At 42.5% G+C, this 14,765-nt stretch overlaps 1 protein-coding gene across 15 annotated transcripts in view; it reads left to right on the forward strand.

Annotated features, from left to right (window-relative positions):
* The window catches only part of HECTD1 (HECT domain E3 ubiquitin protein ligase 1), a 69,162-nt gene extending 55,154 nt beyond the window's left edge, over window positions 1–14,008 (forward strand). For 14 of the 15 annotated variants that reach the window (XM_086750133.1, XM_086750140.1, XM_086750141.1 and 11 more), the window contains 8 exons: window positions 1,185–1,386; window positions 1,531–1,668; window positions 1,917–2,524; window positions 3,806–3,884; window positions 3,994–4,087; window positions 11,378–11,528; window positions 12,656–12,800; window positions 13,042–14,008. In XM_086750133.1, the coding sequence (XP_086606259.1) occupies window positions 1,185–1,386; window positions 1,531–1,668; window positions 1,917–2,524; window positions 3,806–3,884; window positions 3,994–4,087; window positions 11,378–11,528; window positions 12,656–12,800; window positions 13,042–13,179 (1,555 nt within the window). In that variant the 3' untranslated portion in view covers window positions 13,180–14,008. Of the gene's footprint in view, window positions 1–1,184; window positions 1,387–1,530; window positions 1,669–1,916; window positions 2,525–3,805; window positions 3,885–3,993; window positions 4,088–11,377; window positions 11,529–12,655; window positions 12,801–13,041 lie in introns of those variants that run through there. The other variant, XM_086750146.1, reaches the window with a different exon arrangement.
* The last annotated feature ends 757 nt before the right edge of the window (window positions 14,009–14,765 follow it).

A 14,765-nucleotide genomic window follows, 5' to 3' on the forward strand; every position in this document is an offset into this window, starting at 1 on the left:
TACCAGCTTACTGGCAAAAAGAAGGGAGAATGAGGGGGTTTCTTGTGGGTTTTTTTGGCTGTTTTTTTTTTTGTTTTCCAAAGAGGAAGAAAAGTGCAGACAGTGAGTTGCAAAAATTACTGTTGTCTCTAGTACGTAGTAGAAGTGCCTCATGAAGAGTGTAAAATGAGATCTTTAAAAAGAAAGAAAAGGGAAGAGAAGAAAAGGTATTGTCTTGCAAGACACCAGTTTAATATGGAAAAATTGAATTTCCAGAAAAAGTGGTCCAGAAAACTGGACCATGTGTGTTGCGGGTTTTTTTTGGTTTGTTTTGAAAAAAAGTAATGTTCTAGAAAAACTCTGTTTTAAAGAGGTCCTTCAGGAATCATTGCATGTTATTTACCTGGTAAGTAAAGAGCTTTCTTAAGCTGTTAAAATACTGGAAATAGTTCTTAAAACTCATGTATTCTATATGAACTCTGTGTATACGTGCGTGGGCGTGTACACTCCGTCTGTGTCTGTCATGACACTTGACCATACTTGCAAAACAACGACCAGATGGCAACTTTGTAGATAGTTTATTGCTGCATAGATCACAATACATACAAGAACTTCGAACTCTGACTTCATTTAAGTTCTGCTGTTAGAGGCAGCTGTTCTTCCTTCACTGATATCGGTCTGTATGTGTATGATTGCACTTCCACGTTGGTTCTATGTTTCTCTAATAAGTGTGTAAGTAAGTAAATTTTGCTGTAAAACTTGGTCAGTATAAATGGAGTGATGTACAACTGCCTTGCAGTATATCATGGAAGTTGTAATAAGTGTCTATAAAAAATTTTGAGCATCTGTGATTAAAAAGTACTCAGTAAGTACTGCCCTCTGTTCATTCCAGTGTATTTGAAAGCTGTAGTAATGCAGATCGAGAATTGTATGTTTTCATTGATGCTATCTGTTACATCAGAAGTTATAGCTGGCAATTAATAGTAGTTAAAAGTTATTTAGTTTGCTAAACTCATAAAATATGAAGCAGCCCGTATTTGGGCATTTCAGATACTTCTAAGAAATACTTTGGTATATAAATTTTTAAAAAATTAGAAGGAGGTAAGTAGTACTTAACAAGTTAACTTTTTTCTTAGTGGCTGCTTTCAAGTTTTCATCCTGGTAGATATCAACGTTTTAAACAACTGGTTTCTGTGTTTTTCCAGAGCAATTGTATGGCTACAGAACAGACGTGAAGCCACTGTTGAACGGACAAGGACCACAAGCACAGCGCGACGTGATGATCCAGGAGAGTTCAGAGTTGGACGCCTCAAACATGAAAGAGTGAAAGTTCCGCGAGGTGAATCCTTGATGGAATGGGCAGAAAATGTCATGCAGATTCATGCAGACAGAAAATCTGTTCTAGAGGTAAAGCATATCTGCCTAGCAGAGTGAGGTTAGACAGCTATTTCTAATGTACCAACTGGGATATTGAATATCCTGTTCCATAAACAACACTGAACATTTCACTAGGATTTTCTTTTCTTATTAACATTCCTTATGTTTTTCTAGGTTGAGTTTTTAGGGGAGGAAGGAACAGGCCTGGGTCCTACCTTGGAATTTTATGCATTGGTGGCAGCAGAATTTCAGAGGACAGATTTGGGAGCTTGGCTTTGCGATGATGACTTTCCAGATGATGAGTCTCGTCAGGTATATTTCAATTTGCATTTTAAAGTGACTACCTATGTAAAAGAAAAATGAGCTAGGTCCAGGAGGGGAAGAACATGTGATTAGTGAGCAGCTCCTCGTCATGGTCAAGAATGACCACTCTGCTCCTCAGCTTGCTTTTTTACCTGTTCTCTTTTTAACAGAGAGGTAGAGTATAAGTTGAATAGCGCACGTAGATAATGAAATTCACCTTTAACAATATCAACTTTTTTGTGTGTCTCTTAAATCAGGTTGATATTGGCGGTGGATTGAAACCCCCTGGCTACTATGTACAGAGATCATGTGGACTCTTCACAGCACCGTTCCCTCAAGATAGTGATGAACTTGAAAGAATAACAAAACTCTTTCACTTCCTTGGAATTTTCTTGGCTAAATGCATTCAGGACAATAGACTTGTGGATTTACCCATTTCTAAACCTTTTTTTAAACTCATGTGTATGGGGGACATTAAAAGTAACATGAGCAAGTTGATATATGAATCACGGGGTGACAGAGACTTGCACTGTACTGAAAGTCAGTCAGAGGCTTCTACGGAAGAAGGGCATGATTCCTTGTCGGTAGGAAGTCTGGAAGAAGACTCCAAATCAGAATTTATTCTTGATCCACCAAAACCTAAACCTCCTGCCTGGTTTAATGGAATTTTAACATGGGAAGACTTTGAATTAGTAAATCCACATAGAGCTAGGTTTCTAAAAGAAATCAAGGACCTTGCAATTAAAAGGCGTCAAATTCTAAGCAACAAAAGTCTGTCAGAAGATGAAAAGAACACAAAACTACAGGAATTAATGCTGAAGAATCCATCAGGTTCAGGGCCTCCACTTAGCATAGAGGATTTGGGGTAAGAGATTTCATATTTAGAAATACGTGCATTGTGTTGTGTTAGAGACAAATGTCAACATGTATAATTAAAAATGACGATTTCTTCATTTTCAGTAGTATCGTTGCAAGGGGGAATCATTAGAGATGCAGCAAGATCCAGTTTGCTGTCTATAGCTATATTCTTGTTCCTTAGTTTGAGGATTTTCTCTTCTCACTTGCTCAGTTTCCTGCTGTTTAAACTTACATGTGGCTGCACTGCAATGCCATGTGACTCTAGAAACACCCAAATAGAATCATAGAATCATAGAATGGTTAGGGTTGGAAGGGACCTTCAAAGGTCATCTAGTCCAACCCCCCTGCAAGGAGCAGGGACATCCCTGACTAGGTCAGGTTGCTCAGAGCCTCATCCAGCCTGGCCTTGAACGTTTCCAGGGATGGGGCCTCCACCACCTTTCTGGGCAACCTGCCACCTTTCTGGGCAACCTATACTTGTAAAGACTTTTAGAAAAGTCTCAATCTGTAATTTATTTGCTATGATAACTGTTGAAATTTATCAAGGTTTTGGAGAGCTTTCAAAGAGGACAGACTCAAATTTCAGATTGAGTTAATAGACGCGCAGTGCAGTGTTTGAATCCTCACTACACAGAACGTTTGCTAACTTTTAGCAAATGTTAAAGACATAAGTGCTCATACCTGTGTAAACTTCTGTCAGGATGTCGTCTTTTGTAGTTTATTATTTATTTTGAAACAACAGTAGTTTTTCTACCATTAATATTATGGTTTATTTGTTAAAATGTTGTGCCACAGGAGTGCATAGTCAGAGTTCAGTAATTGACTTCAGCTTTGTGGGCTTTAGCATGGCTTGTTACAACAAGAAAGTAAGTAGCACCATTGCAGGGCCTGAATATCTAATATGTTAAATGGTTCTGTAACTTAGTGCTGGAAGTGGATTTTTTTGAGTTTGTGGATTGAATTAAACAGTTTGAGTAGTTTTGAAGCTGATAACTTAAAGATACCATAAACTCTGAAATTTTCAATGATTATCAAATCCAAATAAATAGTGGGTGAGTACACACATGTGCATACCACAGATTTGAAGTGTGTATTATCTGTGTAGTCCATTACTAATTGTAGTTCTGTTACTGTGGTACCACTGTTCATATATATACAAAATGATCCACATTGGTTTGAAATGTAGGGCGATGCTTTTGAGTGTGTGGGTGTGGTTTATGAATCTGGTATATTTGCAAAAGCAGTAGGAGACTCGTTTACAATTAGTAACTATTTTTGTATTTTAAAGTCTAAATTTTCAGTTTTGCCCCTCGTCCAAAGTATATGGGTTTACAGCTGTGGATCTCAAGCCAGGTGGTGAAGATGAGGTAAGGAAACAACCTACCTTTCCAATTTAAACAGCTGTTACATTTTCACTCTCAGCAGTAACTCTAAAGCAAACTGAATTCTTAGAGTATTTATCTGTTGTCTTTGCAGACTGTAACAATGGATAATGCAGAGGAATATGTAGATCTCATGTTTGACTTTTGCATGCACACTGGTATACAGAAACAGATGGAGGCATTCAGAGGTAATTTTACATATATGCAGTTAAGTGGAGTAATTTGTGTTCAGGGTGTGCTGGTTTAAAGTGGTGGCATAGAATGGCTTTCAAAAGCTGTTAAATTAAGCATGCAGTAGATAAGATATTTGATTTCATAACTGTGGTGGTTCAGCCCGGATCACCACACAGTTTTTTATTCACCCTGCCCCTACCTAGTGGGACAGGGGAGAGAAATTGGGAAGAAAGGAAAACTCGTGGGTTGAGATAAAAACAGTTTACTGAAAATACTAAAAACTACAAAGCTAACAGGATATAAGGATATTAATATATACAAAATATACAAAATGAACAATGTACAATTTCTCACCACCCGATGTCCGAACGACCGACGCAGCCCGTCCTGAGCAGCGATCACAGGAACAACACCGAGCAGCAAGCAAGGGGGAGAGCAAGCTAGCAAGGTAGAGGGAACGATGCCAGCAAGCAAGAGAGAAGAAAAGGATGCCAAAGGTGCCCGAACGGATACCCGACAAGAAAAGGAATAACTGAAAATGATGCCCCCTCCCATGGGCAACCCCCACTTATATACTGAGCATGACGTTTATGGCATGGAATACTCTCTTTGGCCAGTTTGGATCAATTATTCTGTCTGTCTTTTGCCCAGCTTCCCGCATCTGCACGTTAACGAGACTTGGAAAGCCAGACAGTGTCCTTGGTCTCATTAACAACAACTCGTATCATCAGAATGTTTTTATCAACATTCTTCACACACAAAATCCAAAACACACCAGCTACTGAGAAGAAAATTAACTCCATCCCTGCTGAAACCAGGACAGTATCCACCCCTTATTCCATACCATTTACGTCATGCTTATAGATATACACACAGATATCACTATCTCAATCTATGAGCTATCCCTCCAGAGTCTGTTGAGTTAATTTAGTCCATGACTTTGGGCCCCATCTGTGATAGCAGTCTCTCAGGGCAGGAGAGATGGTATGTAGTGTGAAGTTGTTACATACTGCATCTGAAACTCGTAGCTGGTACCTCTGGCGCGGCTGGTGTATCACGTCCATGGTCTGCGAGTTGAAGATGTTGATCTCGAGGAAGTTGTTGGTCACCAGTTCTGACTCCATCACTGCTGCACATCGCTCGGTTTCATCAAAGCTTGTTCTTCACTGTTGAGTGTGATTCTTGCTGCACTACCTCTGATAGAACATAAAAGAACTACAGACATGATTATATACAGTTCAAATTATTGGCTGTTTTCACCTAGAATCAAATCTCCTTGAGGTACACATCGGACTTCCCCATCCTCCCGCATCACCCACCAAGTACATCCAGGTCCTTGAGCGAAAGCAATCCCACGAATGGGTTTGCCTTTGCCCAGAGGAGGAATAACCCAGACTGTTTTCCCCAACATATTCCTTACATGCACCACAGGAACTTTATCACCATCTACAGTATGTAAAAGTTCAGATTGGGCAGGGCCAGCTCGATTGATGGATCCCCGAGTGTTGACTAACCAAGTGGCTTTTGCTAAATGTTTGTCCCAGTTTTTGAAGGTTCCACCACCCATTGCTTTCAGTGTAGTTTTCAGCAGTCCATTGTACCGTTCAATCTTTCCAGAGGCTGGTGCGTGATAGGGGATGTGATATACCCACTCAATGCCATGCTCTTTGGCCCAGGTATCTATGAGGTTGTTTCGGAAATGAGTCCCATTGTCTGACTCTATTCTGTCTGGAGTGCCATGTCGCCAGAGAACTTGCTTCTCAAGGCCCAGGATGGTGTTTCGGGCGGTGGCATGGGGTACAGAATATGTCTCTAGCCACCCAGTGGTTGCTTCTACCATTGTAAGCACATAGCGCTTGCCTTGGCGAGTTTGTGGGAGTGTGATGTAATCAATCTGCCAGGCCTCTCCATATTTGTATTTCAGCCATCGTCCTCCATACCAAAGAGGCTTTAGCCGCTTGGCTTGCTTAATTGCAGCGCATGTCTCACAGTCGTGGATAACCTGTGCAATAGTGTCCATGGTTAAATCCACCCCTCGATCACGAGCCCATTTGTATGTTGCGTCTCTTCCTTGATGACCTGAGGTGTCATGGGCCCACCGAGCTAAAAATAGTTCACCTCTGTGTTGCCAGTCTAAGTCCACTTGGGAAACTTTAATCTTAGCAGCCTGATCCACTTGCTGGTTGTTTCGATGTTCTTCAGTGGCTCGACTCTTGGGTATATGAGCATCTACGTGACGTACTTTTACAACAAGCTTCTCTAACCGGGCAGCAATATCTTGCCACAGTGCGGCAGCCCAGATGGGTTTGCCTCTGCGCTGCCAGTTGCTCTGCTTCCATTGCTTTAACCACCCCCACAGGGCATTTGCCACCATCCATGAGTCAGTGTAGAGATAGAGCTTTGGCCATTTTTCCCGTTCAGCAATGTCTAAAGCCAGCTGGATGGCTTTCACCTCTGCAAACTGACTTGATTCACCTTGGCCTTCAGTGGCTTCTGCCACTCGTCGTGTAGGACTCCACACAGCAGCTTTCCACTTTCGATGTTTTCCTACAATACGACAGGATCCATCAGTGAACAAAGCATATCGCCTCTCATTTTCTGGAAGGTTGTTGTATGGTGGGGCTTCTTCAGCACGTGTCACCTCTTCCTCTGGCGGCATTCCAAAATCTTTGCCTTCTGGCCAATCTGTGATTACTTCTAAGATTCCTGGGCGATTGGGGTTTCCTATTCGGGCTCGCTGTGTGATCAGTGCAACCCATTTACTCCACGTGGCATCAGTTGCATGATGTGTAGAGGGGACCTTCCCTTTGAACATCCAGCCCAGCACTGGCAATCGGGGTGCCAGGAGGAGCTGTGCTTCAGTACCAATCACTTCTGAAGCAGCTCGAACTCCTTCGTATGCTGCCAGTATCTCTTTTTCAGTTGGAGTATAGCGAGCCTCAGATCCTCTATATCCCCGGCTCCAAAAGCCTAGGGGTCGACCTCGAGTCTCTCCTGATGTTCTCTGCCAAAGACTCCAGGTAGGGCCATTCTCCCCGGCTGCGGTGTAGAGGATGTTTTTCACATCTTGTCCTGTCCGGACTGGCCCAAGGGCTACTGCATGAACAATCTCCTGTTTAATTTGTTCAAAGGCTTGTCGTTGTTCAGGGCCCCATTTAAAATCATTCTTCTTTCGAGTCACTTCATAGAGAGGGCTTACAATCATACTGTAATTTGGAATATGCATTCTCCAAAAACCCACAACACCTAAAAAGGCTTGTGTTTCCTTTTTGTTAGCTGGTGGAGCCATAGCTGTTATTTTGTTGACCACATCCATTGGAATGTGACGACGTCCATCTTGCCACTTTACTCCTAAAAACTGGATCTCTTGTGCAGGCCCCTTGACTTTGCTTTGTTTTATTGCAAAACCGGCTTTCAGAAGGATTTGGATTATTTTCTCCCCTTTCTCAAAAACTTCTTCTGCTGTGTTGCCCCATACGATGATGTCATCAATGTATTGCAGATGTTCTGGAGCTCCACCCTTTTCTAATACAGTCTGGATCAGTCCATGGCAAATGGTGGGGCTGTGTTTCCACCCCTGGGGCAGTCGATTCCAGGTGTACTGGACACCCCTCCAAGTGAAAGCAAACTGTGGCCTGCATTCTGGTGCCAAAGGAATGGAGAAGAACGCATTGGCAATATCGATGGTGGCATACCACTTGGCTGCTTTTGACTCCAGTTCATACTGAAGTTCTAGCATGTCCGGCACGGCAGCACTCATTGGTGGTGTAACCTCATTTAGGCCACGATAGTCCATTGTTAGTCTCCATTCTCCATTAGATTTTCGCACTGGCCATATGGGACTGTTAAAGGGTGAGCGGGACTTGCTGATCACTCCCTGGCTCTCCAGTCGACGAATCAGCTTGAGGATGGGGATTATGGAGTCTCGGTTGGTGCGATATTGCCGCCGGTGCACCGTGGTAGTAGCAATTGGTACCTTTTGTTCTTCAACCTTCAGCTTTCCCACAACGGAAGGGTCCTTTGAAAGTCTGGGCAAGATGGACAGCTGTTTATTTTTCTCTGTCTCCACGGTGGCTATACCAAAAGCCCACCGGTGCCCTTTTGGGTCTTTAAAATACCCACTCCTGAGGTAATCTATACCAAGAATGCATGGAGCATCTGGGCCAGTCACTATGGGGTGCTTTTGCCACTCATTCCCAGTCAAACTTACTTCAGCCTCCAATACAGTCAGCTCTTGGGATCCTCCTGTCACTCCAGAAATACAAATGGGTTGTGCCCCTTTATAGCTTGATGGCATTAGGGTACACTGTGCACCAGTGTCTACTAGAGCTTTATACCTTTGTGGGTCTGATGTGCCAGGCCATTTAATCCATACAGTCCAATAAACTCTGTTGTCCCTCTCCTCCGCCTGGCTGGAGGCAGGGCCCCTCTAGTCCTGTTTGTAATATTTTCTATTCACTTTCTGTGAATATGAATCAGAAGTTCCTTCCATAGGATCAGAGGTAAGATCAGCCCTTCTACGCTGTCTGGGGAACTGCCCACTGGAGACTGGAGCAGCAAATTGCCTGGAAGAACCTCCCTTTGTGATTGTTTTACCTCGCAACTCACGTACACGTGCCTCTAGGGCCGAGGTAGGCTTTCCATCCCACTTCCTCATATCCTCTCCTTGGTCACGCAAGGTAAACCATAGGTCATCTCGTCGGGTGTACTGTCTCCCTTGAGCAGGAGGAGGATGAGGTCTTCTTCTAATAGCTGAGATATTAGTCCGTGCAGGTGGGGAGCAAGAATCTTCGAGTTTCTCACACACCTCAGATAGTTTTTCTAACAGTTTTTCAAACTGGCTTTCAGATTTCTCAGTCAGTCTTTCTATAGCTGAGACACAGGCCCGCATCGGGGAAGAGAGATTGTCTTCATATTGTCGGAGCTGGTTAGCCACTGCACGTACTGGTGGCATCTCATCATCTTTCCAACTCATTGCTGCCAATGAGTTGGCATACGATGATGGTGCACTCTGTACAAATTTCCGCCACATGGGTCGGGTACATTCAATTTCATCTGGATCTACGGATGTCCGTGGGTCATCCAGGTTATGATAAATCAGCTCCCGAACAGCTAATTCTCTCAGAAACTGGATACCTCTCTCCATGGTGGTCCACTTGCTTGGGTGGCATACAATATCTTCCTTAAAGAAATACCTGTCCCTCACGCCTGACAGGAGTCGCCTCCAGAGGCTGCAGGCTGCTGACTCTCTTCCAATCGCCCTGTCAATGGCTGCTTCCCTAGACAGAGATCCCAGCTGCCTGGCTTCCCTGCCTTCTAATTCCAGGCTACTGGCCCCTCTGTCCCAGCATCGGAGCAACCAGGTGACAAGTTGCTCACCTTGATTACGGCTGAAATCTTTTCGCATATCTCGCAGCTCACTCAGGGATAGGGATCGGGTGACTACCTCCCCTTCTGTGTCTCCCTGATCATGTGATGGGCCTGGTTCATCATCATCTTTCACTATGCGAACTGATTTTTTGGTGTATTTCTTATGTACAGGGGCAACTGATACTGGTGTAGATGATTGGTTTTTCGGTTTCTCTTTGGTACTGCTTGCCGAGGTTTGAGTAGCCACAGTGTCTGGCGTGGGGGCTGAAGCAATCGCAGTGCCCGTAGCAGGGGCTGGGGTAGCTGCAGCACCTGCCGTAGCGGCTGAAGTAGCTGCAGTATTTGTAGCAGCAGTTTGAGTAGCCACAGTGTCTGTTGCGGGGATTGGAGGAGCCATAATACTTTTAAAAAACTGTTTAAACTTCATCAATATCAAGATCTGAGATAGCTGCAAGAGACTTGTCACCATGAACATGGTGGTAGGGGTATAAAAAGGGTATTCAAAATTCTCAAAAGCTGTTGAAATTAGCTTGGTGAGGTGGGGAAAGCTGTAAACAGATGTTCCCCCCGCGGCCTGGCTTCCCGGAACAAAACAACAGGTATAGTTCCAAACAACACCCACAAGATGGCTCCCGAAATACCCGGGTGGAGCTGCCTCTGCCTCCTCGCTCTGCACACTGCCCGCCGCCATTGAGTACAGATATGAAAATGGTCCCGTTACCAGCAATCTCACTAAACAAATCAGTGCCGCATAGCACAGCAGAACGATACCTTTGATCCAACACACATCATTGATAAAGCGTGCACAAACACCGACAAACAGAAAATACGGCAAGTAGGGTGCTATCCAGTACAGCTCTAAAAACAACTGCGAGAACAAATAAAATAACATTGTGCCCAGCGATGACCAAACCGGCTTAATGAACACTTGTAACAAATCTGTTTTCAACACACTGTGTTCAAACCTGTCCTTATCTCAACCCTTCGGGACTGACCGGGGCTTGAACCTTGGATCCTCAGACTAAGGTCCGATGATCTCACGACTGATCTAGTGAGGCCCCTTCGAGCCCCACGTTGGGCGCCAAAAAGACTGTGGTGGTTCAGCCCGGATCACCACACAGTTTTTTATTCACCCTGCCCCTACCTAGTGGGACAGGGGAGAGAAATTGGGAAGAAAGGAAAACTCGTGGGTTGAGATAAAAACAGTTTACTGAAAATACTAAAAACTACAAAGCTAACAGGATATAAGGATATTAATATATACAAAATATACAAAATGAACAATGTACAATTTCTCACCACCCGATGTCCGAACGACCGACGCAGCCCGTCCTGAGCAGCGATCACAGGAACAACACCGAGCAGCAAGCAAGGGGGAGAGCAAGCTAGCAAGGTAGAGGGAACGATGCCAGCAAGCAAGAGAGAAGAAAAGGATGCCAAAGGTGCCCGAACGGATACCCGACAAGAAAAGGAATAACTGAAAATGATGCCCCCTCCCATGGGCAACCCCCACTTATATACTGAGCATGACGTTTATGGCATGGAATACTCTCTTTGGCCAGTTTGGATCAATTATTCTGTCTGTCTTTTGCCCAGCTTCCCGCATCTGCACGTTAACGAGACTTGGAAAGCCAGACAGTGTCCTTGGTCTCATTAACAACAACTCGTATCATCAGAATGTTTTTATCAACATTCTTCACACACAAAATCCAAAACACACCAGCTACTGAGAAGAAAATTAACTCCATCCCTGCTGAAACCAGGACAATAACACCTTTGCATTAGTTATGTCATTTTTAATCTTGAAGAGTTCTGTTTACCTTAATGAACTGTTGATTGATTCTGGTTTTATTAAAGTATAATTGAAATACTGATGTCACTTTACGAACATTCTTTTGACTTGTGTTTATAACTTTGTCTTGTGTAATTTAAAGATGGCTTCAATAGAGTCTTCCCAATGGAGAAGCTGAGTTCCTTCAGCCATGAAGAAGTTCAGATGATTCTTTGTGGAAATCAATCACCTTCTTGGGCAGCTGAAGATATAATCAATTATACTGAACCTAAACTGGGATATACACGAGATAGGTACTTACATTCTCAGTGATTTTAAAATGGTTGCCAAAACATACAACAAGTGATTGTATGTGTGTTACAATGGATAGGTTAGAAGGTATTTGGTGTTTTTTTGATGAGAGAGGATTAAAAAAAGTAACATACTAAAATGTGAACAACTAGTGGAAATGTAATGGCAGCTAACTAATACAGGCTATTAAAAACAGCGTTTTAGAGGTTTTACGTTAGTCTGTGGTGGTGGTGGTGATCATTTCTATTCCATTGGATATAGTTGTCATTTGTCCTTCATTTCTTATTTCTCTTCAAGTGTAGTGATAAAAGAAAATGTCCTATGCAGGGAACAAATATACTGGTGGTTGGCTATCAGGAGGTGGTCTCGATGTTTTGGGGTTTGTTGGGTTTGGATATTTTTGCTGCTTGTCACATTTGGTAGCAATAACATACAGATGACTTCTGGAAGTGTGTTAGTATAAGGAGGATGCTGAAGGATCCTGATCAGTCTAAGATGTTGTGTGGAGTGATTCTTCTCTTGACCCTGTGCTGCATGCAAAGATGCAGCTGAGATTACAGTGCCTGATACCCGAGGCCATTTCAGCAGGCTCTGGTTTCTTCATGCCCTCTCCTCCCCCTCATTCCCTGGGCTGGTTTGGATGAAAGTAGTGGTATTTGGAGGATTCCTTGAAGATCTATTGTAGTCTGTTCCATTTTTTTCCATTTTTTTCACATGAGGGTCTTCAGCAGGATAGAGATGAAATAATTTATAAATTGAAGTGGCTTTGTACTGCAGAGGTGGTACAGAAAAAAGTTTTAAGGTTATCGTCAGTTGGATTCTTCTCATAGAATAGGCGTGAGCTATGCTTCTCTACCTATTCATATGCAAGATACCTGAATAACACTCCAAGGCAACTATGGAGAAAAGTTCTTATTTACTTACATTTTTCTGTGTAATACTCAGCAAGGAGATTAAAGAAGTACTTTATGGGTTTCAGGATGTTTTATTCTTAACTCATACTGAACAGGCACTAGAATCTTACAATGGCTGCTTAGACATGACTAAAGATTGTAGTTGTACTGTCTTAAGGGAAATTTAAATAACACTTCGTATGTTACCATAACTAATTATTTTAATTTGTTTTAAGCCCTGGATTCCTTCGATTTGTGAGAGTCTTGTGCGGTATGTCTTCAGATGAAAGGAAAGCTTTTCTGCAGTTCACCACTGGTTGTTCAACACTCCCACCAGGAGGACTGGCAAACCTACATCCCCGGCTCACCGTTGTACGCAAGGTATGGCTTCTTCAGGTTGGCCTTCAAACCAACTATTTTGGCTTTTGAATGTACTCGTTACTACATTAAGAAATAACACTGATTTTTAAAAGAATTTTTTGTTTACAGTAAATAGCTGTTTCTTGGCAGCTGGTGTTACGTATGCAGTAAATGCCATGAATCAGAGGACCTTACTACTTTTAACTTCCGTATCTGGGTGCTGTGAACAACTGCAGTAAAAACTGTTCTTTCTTTTCCTCAGGTTGATGCTACAGATGCAAGTTACCCATCTGTGAATACATGTGTACATTACCTAAAGTTGCCTGAGTATTCTTCGGAGGAGATTATGAGAGAGCGTCTGCTAGCTGCTACAATGGAGAAAGGCTTCCATCTCAACTGAGCTGCCGACTGCAGTATGGGACATGAGACAGTGTTTTTTTGATACTAGCGAAGCCTCTTGTGTTTGTGTGCAAAAAATATGATCTCCACGCTGTGCTCTGATGAGACTTGCCTTTTTTTCACCCGTGAGGCTTTAGAAACATGTGGAATAAGTTTGTTAGCTGCTAATGACAAAATAAATCCTTGTAACTACACAGCCAGCGAGAAATTGGCACAGAACACCGTGTGATGCTTCAAGGGCTTGCACAACTGGAAATTAAGGTGGTTCTGTTTGACTGTTCCAAAGAACAGATCATCAGATTTTCAGTGTTCACTGATACAAATTTCTAACAGTGTATTTGTGTAAAGTTTGTCATTTAATACCTTGTACACTACAGTTGCCATCACTGATCCCTGTTTTGCTGGCTTTAAGCTATCTGGTCGGAAACTTGCTTCCTTAAAACTTAGCGTTAATGGGCATCTCCAGCTTTTTCTTTTTTAATGGTGCCTGCACTATTGGAGTATTTTAGTGGGTTTTTGCATATAATCATGCACAACCTTTTTTTTTTTTTTTTTTTTTTTTTTTTCTTTCAAGTGGGAATATATTTTGATTTCTCAAATGCCCTGCTATAAAGATCAAATCCTTGAGAGTGTTTGTGCAGCTCAACAATAAAGCTATTAAAAAACACTGGTTCCTAGTGCAAGGCACACTTAAAGCAAGTTTTACTTTTGGTTGTATTTTCTTTGTATATTATAAACATTTATTTAACTTTGTTGCAGTTTGGAGTTTAAAAAAACCACCCAATGTGTAAGCTCAACAGTAATCATTAAAATGTTTGCAACATACAAAACTGTCTCCTCTGAATACTTCATTAATACTTCTTATAGTTATTAAATCTCTGTACGTGTTCTGAACAATGTGTCATACTTTTTTCAAGGTTTAAAAGAACTACACGGCAATAATTGATCTCTCAAAATCATCTCAGTGCTCAAATCTCTTCAAAATTACACAGTGCAACTTTTGAAGAACTAGTCTGGCAGTAATAACACTGCATGTGGCAGTTTTTGGTGCTCTTCAGTGGGCCCATGTGGCCTGAGGTTAGAGTTCTTCATTACGCTGGAATAAAAACTGGGTCAGATGATGCAGCTGATTCAGCTTGAGATGGAGTGCCTGTCTTGGTTTCAGCATGTGGCGAGGTATTTATTGGTAAAAAGTGGCTTACAGTAAGATAAAGTGAAAAGCTAGTATGTCTTTAAAGATATTTAAGTACTTGATCCCAGAAAAGAAAAATAACTATTTTAGTTGAATCTGTGTGGTAAGTTTTGTTCTGTGCCAGTTCTCTTTGGTAGCAATCTTTTCTTGGACCACTGCTGAGGGCAGCCTTCCCAAAGGATTCTGCCCTACACATATAAATCAGGTTGATGCCAGATTTCTTTTCATAGCATTATTCATAGGCCTTTACAGGCATCCTCCTTGACATTTTCCCCAATGCAGTCTCCACTACCCTCCACCCCTGTGACTACTGTACTTCAACAAAACAGTTGCATAAGCTTGTGTACACGTTTCTGCTCCAGATCCAGTGTCAGTGTTTTGCTGAATGTGTTGTT

This window comes from Chlamydotis macqueenii, chromosome 5, assembly GCF_036417535.1.
Source record: "Chlamydotis macqueenii isolate bChlMac1 chromosome 5, bChlMac1.mat, whole genome shotgun sequence".
Taxonomy (NCBI): Eukaryota; Metazoa; Chordata; class Aves; order Otidiformes; family Otididae; genus Chlamydotis; species Chlamydotis macqueenii.